Source organism: Eschscholzia californica, unplaced genomic scaffold, assembly GCF_041429995.1.
Source record: "Eschscholzia californica isolate CP2 unplaced genomic scaffold, dmEscCali1.0.p SCAF_1, whole genome shotgun sequence".
Taxonomy (NCBI): Eukaryota; Viridiplantae; Streptophyta; class Magnoliopsida; order Ranunculales; family Papaveraceae; genus Eschscholzia; species Eschscholzia californica.
The window spans coordinates 5,297,228-5,312,953 of record NW_028238198.1 but is presented as its reverse complement, the minus strand read 5'-3'; the positions used below and the strand labels follow the sequence as shown (position 1 = coordinate 5,312,953).

The following is a 15,726-nucleotide window of genomic DNA, read 5'->3' as shown; positions in this document are numbered from 1 at the left end:
CGAAATATAGCCCGACAGTGTACCCGTGTAATCCGCGTGTCATTTTCAATCCAACGGCTGAGATAGGGCGCCCCTTCAAATCACATCTCAGCCGTTGGATTAAAACGACCACCCTATAAAAGCACCACAGCCGAACCCTAAGTCTCCTCTCTCCCTCTCCGCCTCTCTCTCCCTCTCCGCCTCTCTCTCTCTCCTACCACCAGTAGAAACCTTTGACCTGTAACCCTAAAACCGAAAATGGATCTCTTCTCTCCGCCTCTCTCTCTCTACCAGTAACCCCAAAGCCAAAGAAAACCTAAAGCTTCTATACCGAAAACCTAAAGCTTCATCTAAACCGGGTTAGTATCTACAAAGCTTCAACGAAAACCAGTAACCCTAAAGCCAACGAAACATTAAAGTTTTACCTTCATCATCCAACCGATAGGATCGACAAAAATGGTTAGTATCTTCTCTATACCTTTAGTCTTCTACTGTTTCTAATGATGCATGCGATGTGGGTTTCGAGTTGGACTTTGGAGAAACCGAGAAATGGATCTACTTCTGAGTTCGGACTTGTGATGATGTTCGGTTAAGGTATACGCTGATGATCATTAAGATCAGATGAAGCGGTTAAGCCTTGAACTCATCTTAGATAGGTTTTTTGTTTTTATTTTCTGTTATGATCTTGTAATCTTGTTATTTGTTTTTGATTTGTGAAAATTTATAGTATATTGTTATTAGATCTTAGATAGTTAGTTTAATCTTATAATGTTAACAGATCTGTTTGATCAGACAGATCAGAGTTCTAAACCTTTGATCTGTCTGATCAAATAGATCGATTAGGGTCTGTTGTTAATGTAATTTTTTTTTTTTTTTTTTGTGATTGATGAAAGACGATGTAAGATGTACCATGTACAGACACAAAAAATAGTGGATTTTTTTTTTTTTTTTGTTCTGAAACAGAACACTCATTTGATTAAATATATCAAACTCAAATGAGTGTTCTGTTTCAGAACCGTTAGATCTCTTTGATACAAGATGATAGATCATAGTTCATAGATAATTATCTTAATTTTAGTTCTGAAACAGAACACAAACAATGAGTTTGATCTGTTTAATCAGACAGATCTGAGTCGTCTGACTATCGATCTGTCTGATTAAACAGATCCGAGTGTTCTGTTTTAGAACCATTAAGTAATTAATAATATTTGTAGATTTCTTCTTTTAGAACCATTAGATCTCTTTTTTTATACAACTTAGTAAGACTAGAATCTAGATCATAGATTAAAGTAGTTTTTTTTCAAACAACTTAGTCAGACATCACAGATCTGAGCCAACATGATGATCTTGCCTTCATTTCTTCTTTTTTTAAAACTATTCTCCTTTTCTTCTTTTCTTCTTTTTTCTAAAACTATTCTCTTTTTTTTTTTTTTTTTTATTTTTGTTAAACTACTACTCTTCTCTGTTTTTTAAAAACAATTGTTCTCTCTGTTTTTAAAAAACAAATCTTCTCTCTATTTTTAAAAAACAAATCTTCTCTATGTTTTTCTTATAAAAGAGTAGTTACAAAAAACAATTCTTTTCTATAAAACAATTCTTCTCTCTGTTTTTAAAAAACAATTCTTCTCTCTGTTTTTAAAAAACAAATCTTCTCTCTGTTTTTTTATAAAACAATTCTTCTCTCTGTTTTTTTATAAAAGAGTTGTTACAAAAAACAATCTTTTTACAAAACAACTCTTTTTTATAAAACAATTCCTCTCTCAGTTTTTACAAAACAATTCTTTTTTATGACAACTCTTTCATGTTAAAGTACTATTCTCTTCTCTTCTCTCTTTTTCTTTCTTCTAAGTTCTTAAACTTGTCTATTTCTGACTTCTATATTTCTTACCTTCTCTGTAGGACTCAAGATTTCAGACTGGATCACTTGTCATTCCAGTTTTGGATACGTTGTTCAAACACTTAGAAGGACCGAATTGATGAAGAACTTATATGGTTCTCCCAATTGTGGACACTTCTTTGTTGTTAGAACACCGTAACCAAAATGGGTGGTTCAAGGAAGCTGGTTAGAAATTGAATGTCCGAACGAATATTGATGTTCCTACAAACCGATGATGAATTTCGTTATCTTAGATCTCTCATGAACTCAGCTTAGTAGAATGACTTTCTATGTTGGCTGTGGTTCTACTTAGGTTGATTTGACGGAGAGTCAGAGTGGTGCTCATGGAGAAATATCTCCTGCTGGTACTGCTGATCCTCCTGTTCCTGGTGTGTCTGCTCCTGCTGGTTCTGCCGCAGGCGAAGTAGATGTGCTGACTGGAACGTCAACCTGTTCGAGAGGCAGATCTTCTAAGGTTTGGGACTTTTATTCCTTTCATGATACTCCTGATCCTAAAAATGGAGGCAAGATCATTAAAATGGCCAAATGTAACTTTTGTGGCATTTCTCGTAACTCGAAATCTTCTAACGGGACAACACATTTCAAGAGGCACACATTTAAGTGTGCTAAAGCACTAAAAATCGACTTGACTCAATCAAAGTTGGTACAGGATCCAAACAGTGGAAATATGGGTTCATTTCAGTTTAGTCAAGCGAGAGCTCGCAAAAACACGATCAAGCTTTTAATCCTTCGCGAGTTGCCGATGCAATTTGTGGAGGATCCCTTCTTTCAATTTTATATTACTGATTCCTTCCATCCTGGGTTCAAGTCATTTTCTAGGAGCACTGTTAGAAATGATATCCTTAAATACTTTAAGGAAGAAAAAGATGCACTTAGAAATGTTTTACTTAGTGCTCCTGGTCGAATTGCTCTTACTTCTGATATCTGGTCTTCGAACCAGAGGCTTAGTTACATGTGCATAACAGCGCATTACATTGATGAAATTTGGTGTGTCCAAAAGAGAATCATCTCTTACATTCTGTTGGACAAGTCTCATACTGGGGAACACATTGCCAATGTTTTGTATGATAAGCTAACTAATGATTGGATGATATCTGGCAAAGTGTTTTCCTTGTCAATGGATAATGCTAGTGCAAATACTGTGTCTGTTTCTCGTTTAATTGAGTTAATGCCTCATTTACCATTGAGAGGCGAATTATTTCACGTTCGATGTTGCTGTCATATCTTGAACTTGGTTGTTCAGGATGGTTTTAAAGTTCCTCAGTTTAAAGAAATGCTTACACGGTTGAAAGGTTGTCTTGAATATATCTCTGCATCGGAGACTCGAAATGCACAATTTCGAGCACATTGTGAATCAAAGAACTATTCTCCTAAAAAATTGCAGTTGGATGTAAAACATCGTTGGAATTCAACCTATCTTATGTTGAGAAGTGCCCTTCCGTTTAAGGATTCGATTGACTCTTTCTTATCTGATCGATCTCCGCCTTTTGTCTTATCGAGTAGTGATTGGCAGCACGCCAATTTGTTGTACAAGTTTTTGAAGCCTTTTTATGAGGCAACCAACTTCTTTTCTGGTGTTGATTATGTGACTTCTAACTCCGTCTTGGAGTATTTGGTTGATATTGGGATGGTATTTTTAGATAATCGACATGATCCTATGTTTGCGGGCATTATTCATTTCATGGAAGCTAAATTTTGCAAGTATTGTGGTGAAACTCCCGTATTGTTTGGTGTTGCATGTATTTTAGATCCAAGGATCAAAATGAAAGTTCATATGCTCTTAACCGAACTTCAGAATTGTTTCGATACTTCGGCTCATGTTATCAAGTGTTCTACCGAGCAATCTGCCACCATGATCGGCAAGTTACGTGAATTATTTAAAGAGTATACGGCTGATTTGAGTGTGCCTACATCCGTTTCTTCGTCGTCTACTGTTGATCAACCTCAGAGTGAGCTCGATGGACCGTCTAGGCGTGGTGCTTTTTGGAGAAGTATTAAGAGAGTCCGAAAGGACCCAATAGCTACCGCTTCCGAAGAAATATCTAGATATGAGTCTGAGCCAGATCCTGCGGTCGATAATATTGAAAAGTTTGATGTTTTGGGTTGGTGGAGTGAGAACGAGAAGAGGTATCCGATTTTGTCCCGAATAGCACGTGATGTTCTTGCTGTCCCGGTTTCGACTGTTGCTTCCGAGTCGGCTTTCTCTTTAGGTAAAAGAATTTTGGGGGACTATCGGAGTAGCCTAACTCCGGAAATGTTGGAGTGTTGTGTTTGTCTTAAGGATTGGTGGAAGCATGAGCTTAATGTTACTTTGAAGGAGTTTGATCCGTTGAACGACGGGTTTCCCGAACCAACTCCTAGCATTTCTCAAGTTTGATTGCTAGATTAATGAACGAAGGAGAGAAATGTAACTTTTTGTTTATATTTTGGACTTTTTGTTATTAAAATGTTGGAGGGAGGGAAATGTACTTCTTTGTTATTAAAATGGGAGATTATGTAATTTTGTTTATGATATAATTTTATAATATATAATGGTTGGTATTTTAATTAATTATTGTTTTTTTATTAAATTATTATTTTATTATTAAATTATTGTTTATTTTATTTTTTTATTAATTCAATAAACCCGAGCCCGCCCGACCCGAGCCCGTTGAAACCCGTTCGGGTAGTCGGGCTCGGACGGGCCACGGACACTTCAAGTGTTTGATACGCCCGGCCCGATCCGCCCGGCTCACTACCTCGGGCTCGGCTTATCCGAGCCCGATCCGCCCGAGCCCGCCACTTGGTAGCCCGAGCCCGACCGAGCCCGCCCGATTCCCACCCCTACTTGTGAGCCAATAAATATTTCATTAAACCCTTAGAACACAAAACCATCAAATTGTAATATAACGTTAAATTAACGGAAGTACCGAAGTAGTAACACGCAGAAGGAGGATAAGATTAGTGATAGATTTAGGAGTAAAGTTAACAATGATGGATGTCTACTCTACTCTTCTCGAAAATGAAAAGAAAGACAAAAGGAAGGAGACAATAACAGATTTAGCCTTTTAAGCGACTCATTTGGTTTTATTATATTATTAGTACTTAGTAGTAAACTTTTTTCAACAAAAAAAACTTAGTAGTAAACTTTCAGCAGCTAACCAAAAAGATAAAATCTTCTCAAAAGCAGCAGCAGCAGCAGCAGCATTTCATCATATACTCCCTTCTTCTCTTATTAATCACTTTCTTTAACTCACACGCATCTTCTCTCTCTAAAATCCATTTGATCTGTGCTAGTATTACACAAACACAATTTCTCTCTCTCTCTCTCTAACTCTTGATCTGTTAGAGGGTTTCACATTTAACAGATCAAGACGAACTCGTTTTAGGTTTTAGATCAAGATACTAATTCTCTGGTGCTTGATCTTCTCGGGACTTCAATTAACTTCTTGGAGTTCGTCGTCTTATCCATGGAATATTGGAAATGGAGATTTTAGTACTACTAGTAGTATTAGCTGACTCGATTGGACCAATTTATGATGTGTGAGTCATTGAAATTCTTCTATCCAAGACATTTTACTGGTACTATACTTTTCTTCTCTCCCAAATCTTATCTTGTTCCGATTTGTCTTCTTTGACTTTGTTCTGGTTATGGACTCGACCTTGTTAATTTGCATAATTTAGGTTAACTTATCTCTCACTACTCATGAGTTAAATGAGAATTTTTTTTAACCTTATTTGTTTGATTTTGTTTTAGATCATAACTTTGAATTATTAATGGACCGTTTTTTGGATCTCTATTTTTGGTAAAAAAGATTAGTCAATGTCTGAATTAGCGGAAATTAGTGAATCCTAAGATTTCATACAAGGCTTTTGATAAGGGTTTAATTGGAGGAAGAATTCTGAATGGTCTTGATATAAAATTCACAATCTTTTTAAGTTTAGAATTATAGTATTCAAATAATTAAAAGATCTAGATCTCTAAGTTTAAATTTCTTAACTTTCATCTAAATGTAGTTGTTTTTTTGAATGAAGTTGTGTTTATATTGGATCAGTACCAAATTCGAAGTAGAAATCTTGATCTACTAAACTCTGTTTACAGGTACTACTGGATTGTGATGCTTAATTGACTATCATGGCTGGACAAATTGAAGAACCACCTTCGTTTGAGGTCCGCTTTTTTTTTTTTAGTGATGGTTTCATTAGCACTAACTTCATAATTCTGCGTTTGCTTCTTAGTTTTTCTATATGTTTGATGTCGGCATTGTTGTTGTGATTTATCAAATTCGTTATCTAGGCGTTCGATTCTAATACTTTTTGCTGTAATTGGCAGTCAAGTTCTTTACACTCAGGTTCAATATCTTTTGGAAGGTTTGAAACTGAATCATTGTCATGGGAAAAAAGGTCAGCTTTCTCACACAATAGGTATCTTGAAGAGGTTGAGAAATACTCGACACCAGGTTCAGTAACTCAGAAGAAAGCTTACTTTGAAGCTCATTTTAAGAAGAAGGCTCTTCTACGCCAGCCTAGTGAGTGCCAAAGTGGGGTAGAATATCAAACAAGTGATGAAATTTTAGACCATCTCAATTACATGGAAGAGTTTGAGCATTCTAATGAAGGGGCTCATTTTGGTCACTACGATGAAAGCCCAGATGATTCAGATGATCATGTAGAATACAATGTGGTGGGGTGGGAAAGAGAGAACGAGGAAATTTCAGCTGATCATGGACAATACAATGCGGTGGGATCTAAAAATGAAGGAGGAGAAATATCAACCGATCATGTAGAATACGATATGGTGGGGTGGGAAAGCCAGAATGGGGAAATTCCGGCTGATCATGGACAATACAATGCGGTGGGATCTAAAAGTGAAGGCGGAGAAATTTCACCCAATCATGGAGAATACGATGTCGTGGGGCATGAAAAAGAGGGCGACGAAATTTCACTAGATTATGGAGGACACGAGGTGGCGGGGCATGAAAATGAGGGCGAGGAAATTTCACCAGATCATGGAGAATACGAGGTGGTAGGGCATGAAAATGAGGGCGAGGATATTTTGCCTGAATTTCAGATGGCATCCACCATCGATGATGCTGGTGCAGTGAGTCATAGTGATTCTGAACACCTTGAGCCTTGTGAATTGGATCAAAATCAAGTTGTACATAAAACACAGTTCTCTGTTAAGGATGAACCTGAAGTAGAAGTAAAAGATCTGCTTGCTCATGAAACAATAAATATTGATGAATTGCCTCGAAGTAGTGATCAGACACCAGAGTCTCTCACAAGTGAAAAGGACAATGGACCTTCAATGAGAGAAGATGAAAATTGTTCTAAGGTGCGATTCTTTTTTACACAAAATTTCTTTTTTCTTGTTTCTTGTGTTTCCTCTTTGTCCAAGACAATAGAGCATACAGCAGGAGAGAGATGTATCGGCTTGTACCATTTTAGCAAATATCAGTCATTCAGTTGTAGTCTGGAACCTTCACTTAGTGGGGTTCTTTTCCATTGGGGCTATCTGGTTTACTAGTATTTTGATTTTCAATTTATCTGGATTATTGGTAAAGGCTAGAGAAGAAGAAATAAAAACCGCTCAACACGAGTTGAGGACTCAGCTAACAGTTGCTGATGGAGAGACAAGGACTGCAAATGAAACATCCAAGGATTCTTCAAATGTTACAAGGAGAATGGCAACAGAAAGTCCAGTAAGAACTAAACCAAAGAAACTATCACGACGTAAGGCTCCAGTAATTGCATCCCATCATCCAAAAACGATGAAACAAGAGGTAAAGAATTAACTATTATCATGCAGTTGTTGAATGAAACAACTAAATTCAGTGCTGTGGTTTTATTAAGAAATGGTGCTTTATGTAAGCGTTGGATGGAACTATAAATGTGGGGATATTGTTTCGAACTTTCAATAAAGTAAGCAGATAAAGTGCTATATAAGTGAATATAGAAATACCAAACTGTGATAAGATTCATCGTTGTATTTGCAAGTTAGATAAGCTACTGATTCCTAAATGATTGTTTCATTAGAGTTTTCTGACTTTTAGGCTAAATGAAAAGTTAGATGTCATTGATTGAAGTGTATTTCTTACCTGATTTTTGATTGGTCAATTGATTAGGATTGCGAAAATTTGAGGGCAAAACAGAGTCAAGAGAACAAAAGGTGAAAATTTCTTCTTTCCAATTGAATTTTATATAATATCAAATGTCCCCTGGTTAGTAAGTTAACAGTGTTCTTATTGATTGTAACAGCAGGAAAGATCAAAGCACAGACAATGCAGGGAATATACCTCAATCCTCTGTTCCTGATAAGAGTGAAACGAGATCACGCCGAATTACTAATAGGTTTATAAGAAACATATTTTTGAGTTACGTTATTTATATCCCCAAATATGTTCTTACATAATATGAAAAATGCAGGCCTAAACAGAACTTGAATTCAACTAAGCAAGACATCAAGCTTAACGTTCCAATTTTCAGAAGCGATGAGAGAGCAGAAAGGAGAAGACAGGTAAACTTTCATCTCTGATTATTTGTATCCAAAAGTGCCTTTGCGGGGCATTTGTAGAAAGGTCTTATACATTACTCCAATTATTTGATTCAGTTCTATATGAAGCTGGAAGAAAAAATGCATGCCAAAGAAGCTGAGATGAATCAGCTCCAAGCAAAAATGCAGGTATTTGTGGATCACACAGAAATCTTATCTGATTTCTGGTTCTAGTTTTTCCTTATTCTGTAGTCTACATATGCAATGATTTAGTGCTTAAACGAACACAAAAGGCCTTGCTCTTCTGTTCAAATCCATTGCAGTCATATTTTAGCTTTTAATCAACTAAAATCCTTTCAATCTTCTTTTATCCTGAATCATTGCCTTTTTTTTCCTGGTTGGTATTTTTCGTCAGTCTTTCGGAGATTATGTTTTCGGTGTGAAACACTGAAATGTGTGGGGAAGTGGGTTTCAAGATCAGGGTTGAAATTGTTGTCATCATAAATACTCTTTTTTAGCTTTTCCTGGTTCGAATTGTGCCATCCCAAAGCCTGATTGTGGTTTCCAATTCCATTTTTGGTCTAGTACATTTGTGGAGACAATAATCACATAGTTTTATATATCTGCAGGAAGAGACAGAAGCGGAAATGAAACAACTTAGGAGAAGCCTCAACTTTAAAGCAACACCAATGCCTTCTTTCTACCACCCACGAGGTTCAGATGACAAAAAGGTACATAAACATACCCAACTATTTAGTGACCATGAAAGTTAAAATGAAAATAAAAAAATACGATCCTTTCGACTACCGTGACACTTGGGTTAAGTTAATGAAACATTGAATATGATAAAAACAAAGTTGAAACCCGTCGAAGCAACAATTTTCCTACAAGGAATTTGGATCTGTTAACTCCCCAAGAGAGGACTAATTCTTACCTTCTTATCTCTAATAACGTCTTCTAGTAATTCCACGGCACGTCATACTTCAAAAGCTAATGACACATTATGGTAAGCTAAAAATAACTAATAATTTGGGTTTTCTGTTTCTTATATCCTCAGGCTTTATCGACTCATGCAAAGTCAACTAAATCAAGAAGCAAGTCTACAAGTCCAGGAAGCCGAGCAGCAACCAGATCATCAACAGCTACAAAATCAGGACAAAAACAAGACATCCATGTCACTGAATCCATGAGATCACTTCCTCATTTGCAGAAAGTAGAACAGGTAAAGTGTAGTTCAGAAACTGATATCAGCTCTCAGAATCTACCCGCCCACAAAACCCGAACTACACCAGCTGCAAAAAGAACAGAGTCAACAACAGGGAAGAAAGGGAAAGAAAAGATGAAGGATTGTAATGTACAGAAACAACGAGGATCTGAGAGTAGTAGTAAATTAAAGAAAGGAGAGAGAATCGATGGAAAACAACTATCAACAGCAGCGAGAAACAGTAGCAGCGAGATTATGAGGAAAATGAAGGGCATATCTATTAGCGGGAATTCAAGAATCGATCGTCTCTCAGTCGATGTTGCCTCGTAAGTAAATCCTCCAACCTCCACATTTCATTTTCTTTAGCAAATTAGCATCGTATTCCATTTCCATGTATCATAGAAGTAGTTGGAATATAAAATAAACAATGGTTAGTCAAGGGTATACCTAAACTAAGTCTCCCTTCACCATTCCTTTACTCCTCTTAGATGGTCTTTGTAGATCCGTAGTTAGTCATTAATATTATGTAGGTTAAGGAGGCAATGTACGATATTGTAACAGCAATAATCCTCGTTTATTTGTCTGTTTGTCAGACAATTGAGTTCTAATTCTACATTTTCAATTGTTCTTTTCACTCTGTCATTTCCGGAAACCATCTTATGATCTTTTTCCCAACTTTTGTAATAAGTCAAGTGTTACTCAGAGATCAACCTTTTTCGCATATTAAGAAAATCCGAAGAAATTTCACATAGTAAACCCCATTATTTCGAATAAGGAAAGAAGTAATACAATTTACTCTTTCCAGCCAACCCATTTCAAAATTCTAACTTACCCCTGGTTAGAGCTTGACCTAAAAAGGTCTCTGTTTGAACCGGACCAAGCTTGGCCTGATTAAGCTTTTCTTTTTTTGTTGCAAGGCCTGATTAAGCTTTACACTAGCAAGCCCTAATTTGGAATGAGATTATTGGATTATTAGAGGAATTTTAAGGAAACAAAATAAAAGTCCATTTATAGATTGACCCTTTATTCAATTCAAGAGAAATACTAACAAAAAATATTACTCCACTAGTTTATTTGGCCAATAGGCAATAAGTGAAGAAAAATCTCAAAATCAAAACCTAATAATGCTTTCTTGTTCCTATACTTCCGGACCAAGTTTTGCCCTAGAGAGAGAGTCACATTTGTTGTGTATCAACAGCTGATAAGATCTTCACAATTACAAGTTCTTCTTAGTTATTGAAATCTGAGACCTCTAGACATAGCCATTAATATAAGTGCAGCTTGAGCTTCTTCTTCCCCTCCTTCAATTTTACTCTGTAATTCCATCATAACTTTCTCATTATCTTCTTCTTCTCCTTTCTCATTTTCTCTCTCTAGATCTTCTTCTGTTTCTCTCTCATCTTTCAATGGTGGTACTGCATTGTTATTATTACCATTGTTTGTACTTCTTTTTAGTAAATCATATTCTCTTTTCCTCTTCTTTCTGTATCTGATCCCACATGCATTACAAAGTGTCTGGAAAAAAAAGGGGAAATTTTTAATAAGAAGTCAGGAATTGACTTAATGAAATAAAAGAAGAACAAGAAACTTAAAGTGAACAAGAAGAATAAAAAAAAGGAAAACAAAAAGTTCAGACCTTTGGACCAGAAGGGCCACTTCTCCATAAAGGGGTTTTGGAAGCTTTGCATTCAATGCAACTCCTTGAAGCCACCACCATTGTTTGATCTTCATCTTCATCATCATCATCATCAGTATCATGATCACGATCAGAATCATGATCAAGATCAAGATCATCTTGATTAGTATTCTCTGTTGCTTTTGTGGGTGTGGGTGGTCTCTTGATTCTGACAATTTGTTCTGTTTTTTCTTCTTCTTCTTGTTGTACTGTTGTTTGGAGTTGAATTGTTCTAGGTCTTTTTCCATCCATCTTTATCCTTAGTTTCAATGGGTAATGATGATCATGATCATGCATGTATTCCTGTGGTTGTTGTTGATGATCTTGATCGTGTATTTGATGATGAATCCGACGATGATAATGATGAGGTACCCAACCTGGGGCATTAGTTGTCATCTTTGATGTTGAAAGCATCGATGATCTTTACTGTTTTCAAGCAATCAATAAGTTTTTTTCTATAGACAAAAGAGAGAGAGAGAGAGAATGACTACCGAAACAGCAATAGATACTCAAGAGAGAGAGAGAAATAAGTGATTAAAAAGTGAATAGTGAAAATCTTTCTCTCTCTCTTGAGAGAATATAGGGTTAGCTTCGACCCCTTCATATACGTTTCTTGAGGAACAAGCTGTTCCTATTTTGTTTAATTGGGGCGCGTTTGGTGTACTCGAAAATTAGGGGAGAAAATAAGATTATCCCACAAAAACTTTTTTCTACTCGTGTAACAAAACATATTATACCTTATTATAAATTAGTAACTAATACTTATTAGGGATTTAAAACTAGGATATTTAGGGATTTAAAACTACTGAATAGATAATTTTTGCAGGAATTCAAATCTACCATAGTTCAAAAATTGAATTTTTCACTCCTTGATTTGGTTATTTGAGTTTGGTCGGACCGACCAACCGAACTCACTCACTCAGTCGAGTCAATTGAACCGGATCAAGCAAAGTCGGTTGACGGTTTGATCGATGCAGCTTTGGTTGATGAAATAGCTGAATCTTCATTGATTGGTTTGGCTTCGACCTTACTTTAAATGGTGGACAATTGACCACTGCTCATCACTAAAAGGAGCGAGATAGTGTAGCGCGAGGAGAAAAATAAAATAAATAGATGGATAAATAAAGAACTACAATTATAAAAATGCCACGGAAAAATTTGGTACATTCGACAAAAATTGGAGGCTAAGAATAATTGTCAAGCACAGTTAAACACGAAAACGAACAATTGGTCACATATAGGGGGCCAAAATCAGACTAAACTTCAAAATTTATCGTTTTTCAATCCAATTGATTTGCCAACTTTAAATTAACAAAATGTACTTTATTTATCGACTATAAGAATTTTATACTTTTAAACATACAATATAACTACGCTATATGACATTATTACATAAAGAAGATGAAATAAGCCCATAAAGGACCACTTAAGAACATAAAAAAGACCACGATAACTATGAAAACATACCTTACAAGATATCTTTTTTCATCAAAAAATAGATATAAAGAATGGCTTTTGAATCGGGAAGTTTTGCATCTATCTTTTTCACACAAATCAGTGCAAATTATGTGCAAGTCTAGTGTAAGTTTTGCATAGATCATCTTTTTTCACACAAATCAGTGCAAATTATGTGCAAATCTAGTGTAATATGCGTGAACTTGTATAAAATTTTATTTATACAAAATTTATCCTTGCAAATCAAAATGTTATCTTGCTCTCCAGTTACACCTCCTATTATATTCTCTATGGGTTAACTTTGAAATTATAAAAAAGTTTCAAGACCGAAGTGAACACATATATTTATAAGAAATGGTTAATGATCGGTCAGATGGTCAAATAAATTGTAACTCGAGGATGGAGATGTTAGCATGACTTTGTAAACACGTGAAACCATATGTAAGAAGTTGAAGTCTGCAAGTACTGTTCGAGAAAAAGATTTTGACTAGTATTTTACCAAAGTTCATAGAAATTTGGAGGAGAGAGAAAGAGAAGCATGGGAGAGAAATGTGGCAGACAGAGACCCCGGAATTTAAAGCCGCCGGTCAATCTCGTCGTTTTCTACTTTTTACGGACAAAAAGGTCTTCTGATTATCAACTAAAACTCATTATTTATATGAACTAAAAAAAATGTTTAGTTCAGCCAGTAAATAATTAAGGATTAAAGTAAGATGCTTAAGTTACTAATTAAGAAGTATTAAGAAAAATGTGGGAATTTTTCAGTAATCTTGTCTGCCTCAAATCTCAGACAGACTCCCCCCCCCCATCCCTAAAAGTTTTCAATTATTGAATTAAATTGTCTTTTTGTTTTACCCACTTCAATTTGATGGATTATTTCTTTTTAACTTCTTGATTAGGTTCTTGGATTAATCGAACAAAGACGATGTATTTAGCCTCACTAGTAAAGCATTTTAGTGTTTGGATTTTAAAACTAAAATCAGAGTTCTTTCAATTAAAGAAATAAAACTTATTTTGTATGGCATTGGATTCTTTTTCAACAATCAACAGTCAGGGTCTTCCTCTTCCTTTTCTCCACTTCGATAAAGAAGAAGAACAAAAGAGCAATTGAGGTACTAGAAAGAAAATGAAGGAGTGAACTAACCGCGAAAAACAGTCAGGCCCATCTATTCTTACATCTATTTTAGTTATTGTCTAATATACATTGAACAAACCTCGATGATAAACTACTTATATACGTTTCAACAACAAAAAGCAAATACTTATACACAGATTCAATCCCACGACTTCATGGGCTTAAGAGGGAGTGCCCGACCACTGCATCAAAGGGTGGTGAACCAAGAGAAGGTTGTCTCCACCAATTTAGCAAGAGAAAATGTCATATACACTTACCATTTTTACCTGCCACACTCACATCTCTTATGACTTCAAGAAAAGTACCTTAGACGTAAGTGTATATAACAAAAATGGGGAGTGCATTTAAAATTTCCCATTTAGCAAAATGGTGTCTAATTAAAATGAACTTGCCTATAAAGTATATATACTAAATGGGTCAGGCTCAGACGTGCAGCCAATAAGACGAAGGCCCAGAAGTATGAGAGCCCAAGAATAGGGCAACCACACAGCAATTAAGCACAAAAAAAGATGAATTGGCTTCGCCCGGGTTCGAACCGGAGACCTTCAGTGTGTTAGACTGACGTGATAACCAACTACACCACGAAACCTCTTCGTTACATTTTGCCAACTATATATTATTTATAACTACCCATCTACCATTAATTCTCTTAATTAGGTTTATTCGAAAATTGAAGCCTTGACCATGATAGGTTCACAAATATTTGTAATAACTCCTAATCTCATAAGAAGCGTTTCAACAAAAAAAAAGAAAAAAATCTCATAAGAAGCAGAGAATTTGATGAAGGTAACATGATATTTCAAATAGTAATAAGAAAAGTTATTTTTATCTAATTTTATATATTTATTATCATTATTATTAACCCATAAACACATTATTATCATTGTTAATTTATTGGATTAGTTTCTTACATACCACTAAAAACAAAAAAAAGATGAACACATTACATAATTGGTAGTAATACATATGATTAATTAAGTAGTGGAGATGGAAATGGACGGCTGAGATTGATTGATGAATAATTAATCAGATGGGGATGGCATTAGAGACTTTGGGATAAACAACAGATGAAGGGTGAGACATAATCCGACGCCCCTTCATGTGCCGGAAACAATACACCACTGCCCCTACCGGCCATTCCACCACCGCTGCCGCCGCAAAAGCCAAGAACCCCAGGGTCGGTCCCACCACCCTGCACCTACATGGGTTCTTCCCAGTCCCACATTCCACACATATTGGTATTCCAACTCCTGCTGTCATTGTTGCTCTTACAAATCTGGGTCTTAGAGAGAGTGAGAGAAACTGGTAGTATATTGAGATGAGTAGAGGGTATGCTGAAATTGATACTGATGACTGAATTGGTTCATATATCACTGTTGGAAGTAGTTGCTTCTATTTATAAGAAGTTGTTTCTGTTATTTTATGTTATCACGACAAATATTAGAGGGACACGTGGAACCAGAAGGGATGCGTGGTATACACATGTCGAGCTAGCAGTAGCTAATAGTGACACGTAACTTTGTCAATATTATTTTAAGTGTATACTATGCAGCTTAGGCTCAGTTCAAGGATACTCTTAAATAAAAAAAATGATGGGCCGGTAAGTTTCTCGGAGAGATGATGTGGCTGGACTAGATTTAGAGAGAGAAAGTTATCTCTCTAATAAATCTGGACCGACTACATCATCTAATCGGAATTCAACCGGAAGACTGACCGGACATACAAATATACAATCACCCCTTGATTAAAGTAGACTATGTTCTAATGTTAATGTTGGTTTTCATGGCGAGGAAGTTAAACTTAATAGTCATCATCCACTAATGAGGAATGTTATGGGAAATTGGAGGCAAAAGACTGAGAGTGAGCAGTATGCACGGTTTGAGAAGATACATTATAAGAACGAAATATG

The 15,726-nt window shown here is 35.9% G+C and overlaps 3 protein-coding genes and 1 non-coding gene across 6 annotated transcripts; 1 reads left to right on the top strand and 3 right to left on the bottom strand.

Annotated features, from left to right (window-relative positions):
* The first annotated feature begins 4,748 nt into the window (after nucleotides 1-4,748).
* LOC147563524 (TPX2 (targeting protein for Xklp2) protein family) lies at nucleotides 4,749-10,186 on the top strand. Of its 3 annotated transcripts, none has more exons than XM_086638656.1 (11): nucleotides 4,749-4,956; nucleotides 4,996-5,437; nucleotides 5,958-6,026; nucleotides 6,189-7,190; nucleotides 7,420-7,638; nucleotides 7,981-8,024; nucleotides 8,117-8,206; nucleotides 8,282-8,372; nucleotides 8,466-8,537; nucleotides 8,978-9,079; nucleotides 9,406-10,186. In XM_086638656.1, the coding sequence occupies exons 3-11, from the start codon at nucleotides 5,991-5,993 to the stop codon at nucleotides 9,880-9,882; spliced, it is 2,133 nt and encodes a 710-aa protein (XP_086494782.1). In that variant the 5' UTR covers nucleotides 4,749-4,956; nucleotides 4,996-5,437; nucleotides 5,958-5,990; the 3' UTR covers nucleotides 9,883-10,186. The 3 variants fall into 3 exon arrangements, with proteins under 3 accessions (XP_086494782.1, XP_086494767.1, XP_086494775.1); XM_086638641.1 differs by having other exon boundaries at nucleotides 4,784-4,956; nucleotides 8,114-8,206; XM_086638649.1 differs by lacking the exon at nucleotides 4,749-4,956 and having other exon boundaries at nucleotides 4,980-5,437; nucleotides 8,114-8,206.
* Nucleotides 10,187-10,533: 347 nt separating this feature from the next.
* On the bottom strand, nucleotides 10,534-11,828 carry LOC147563523 (uncharacterized). The gene is made up of 2 exons (XM_086638660.1): nucleotides 11,189-11,828; nucleotides 10,534-11,067 (listed from the first exon to the last, which is right to left on the bottom strand). Exons 1-2 carry the CDS (start codon nucleotides 11,639-11,641, stop codon nucleotides 10,786-10,788), a joined length of 735 nt encoding a protein of 244 aa, XP_086494786.1. The 5' UTR covers nucleotides 11,642-11,828; the 3' UTR covers nucleotides 10,534-10,785.
* Nucleotides 11,829-14,332: 2,504 nt separating this feature from the next.
* TRNAV-AAC (transfer RNA valine (anticodon AAC)) lies at nucleotides 14,333-14,406 on the bottom strand. Its single transcript has one exon. It is a non-coding gene; the product is annotated as a tRNA-Val (tRNA).
* A 353-nt stretch (nucleotides 14,407-14,759) lies between these two features.
* LOC147563521 (uncharacterized) lies at nucleotides 14,760-15,148 on the bottom strand. Its single transcript, XM_086664721.1, has one exon. It carries the CDS (start codon nucleotides 15,075-15,077, stop codon nucleotides 14,844-14,846), a length of 234 nt encoding a protein of 77 aa, XP_086520847.1. The 5' UTR covers nucleotides 15,078-15,148; the 3' UTR covers nucleotides 14,760-14,843.
* Nucleotides 15,149-15,726: the final 578 nt, after the last annotated feature.

Bases quoted from the DNA above. Each gene is read 5' to 3' on its own strand.
- LOC147563523 (XM_086638660.1), bottom strand. From the start codon at position 11,641: ATGCTTTCAACATCAAAGATGACAACTAATGCCCCAGGTTGGGTACCT. The intron at 11,068-11,188 runs GTCTGAACTTTT...TTTTTTTTCCAG, and splicing joins GTGGCCCTTCTGGTCCAAAG to ACACTTTGTAATGCATGTGG.
- LOC147563521 (XM_086664721.1), bottom strand. From the start codon at position 15,077: ATGACAGCAGGAGTTGGAATACCAATATGTGTGGAATGTGGGACTGGG.
- LOC147563524 (XM_086638641.1), top strand. From the start codon at position 5,991: ATGGCTGGACAAATTGAAGAACCACCTTCGTTTGAG. The intron at 8,207-8,281 runs GTTTATAAGAAA...TGAAAAATGCAG, and splicing joins TCACGCCGAATTACTAATAG to GCCTAAACAGAACTTGAATT. The intron at 9,080-9,405 runs GTACATAAACAT...TTATATCCTCAG, and splicing joins GAGGTTCAGATGACAAAAAG to GCTTTATCGACTCATGCAAA.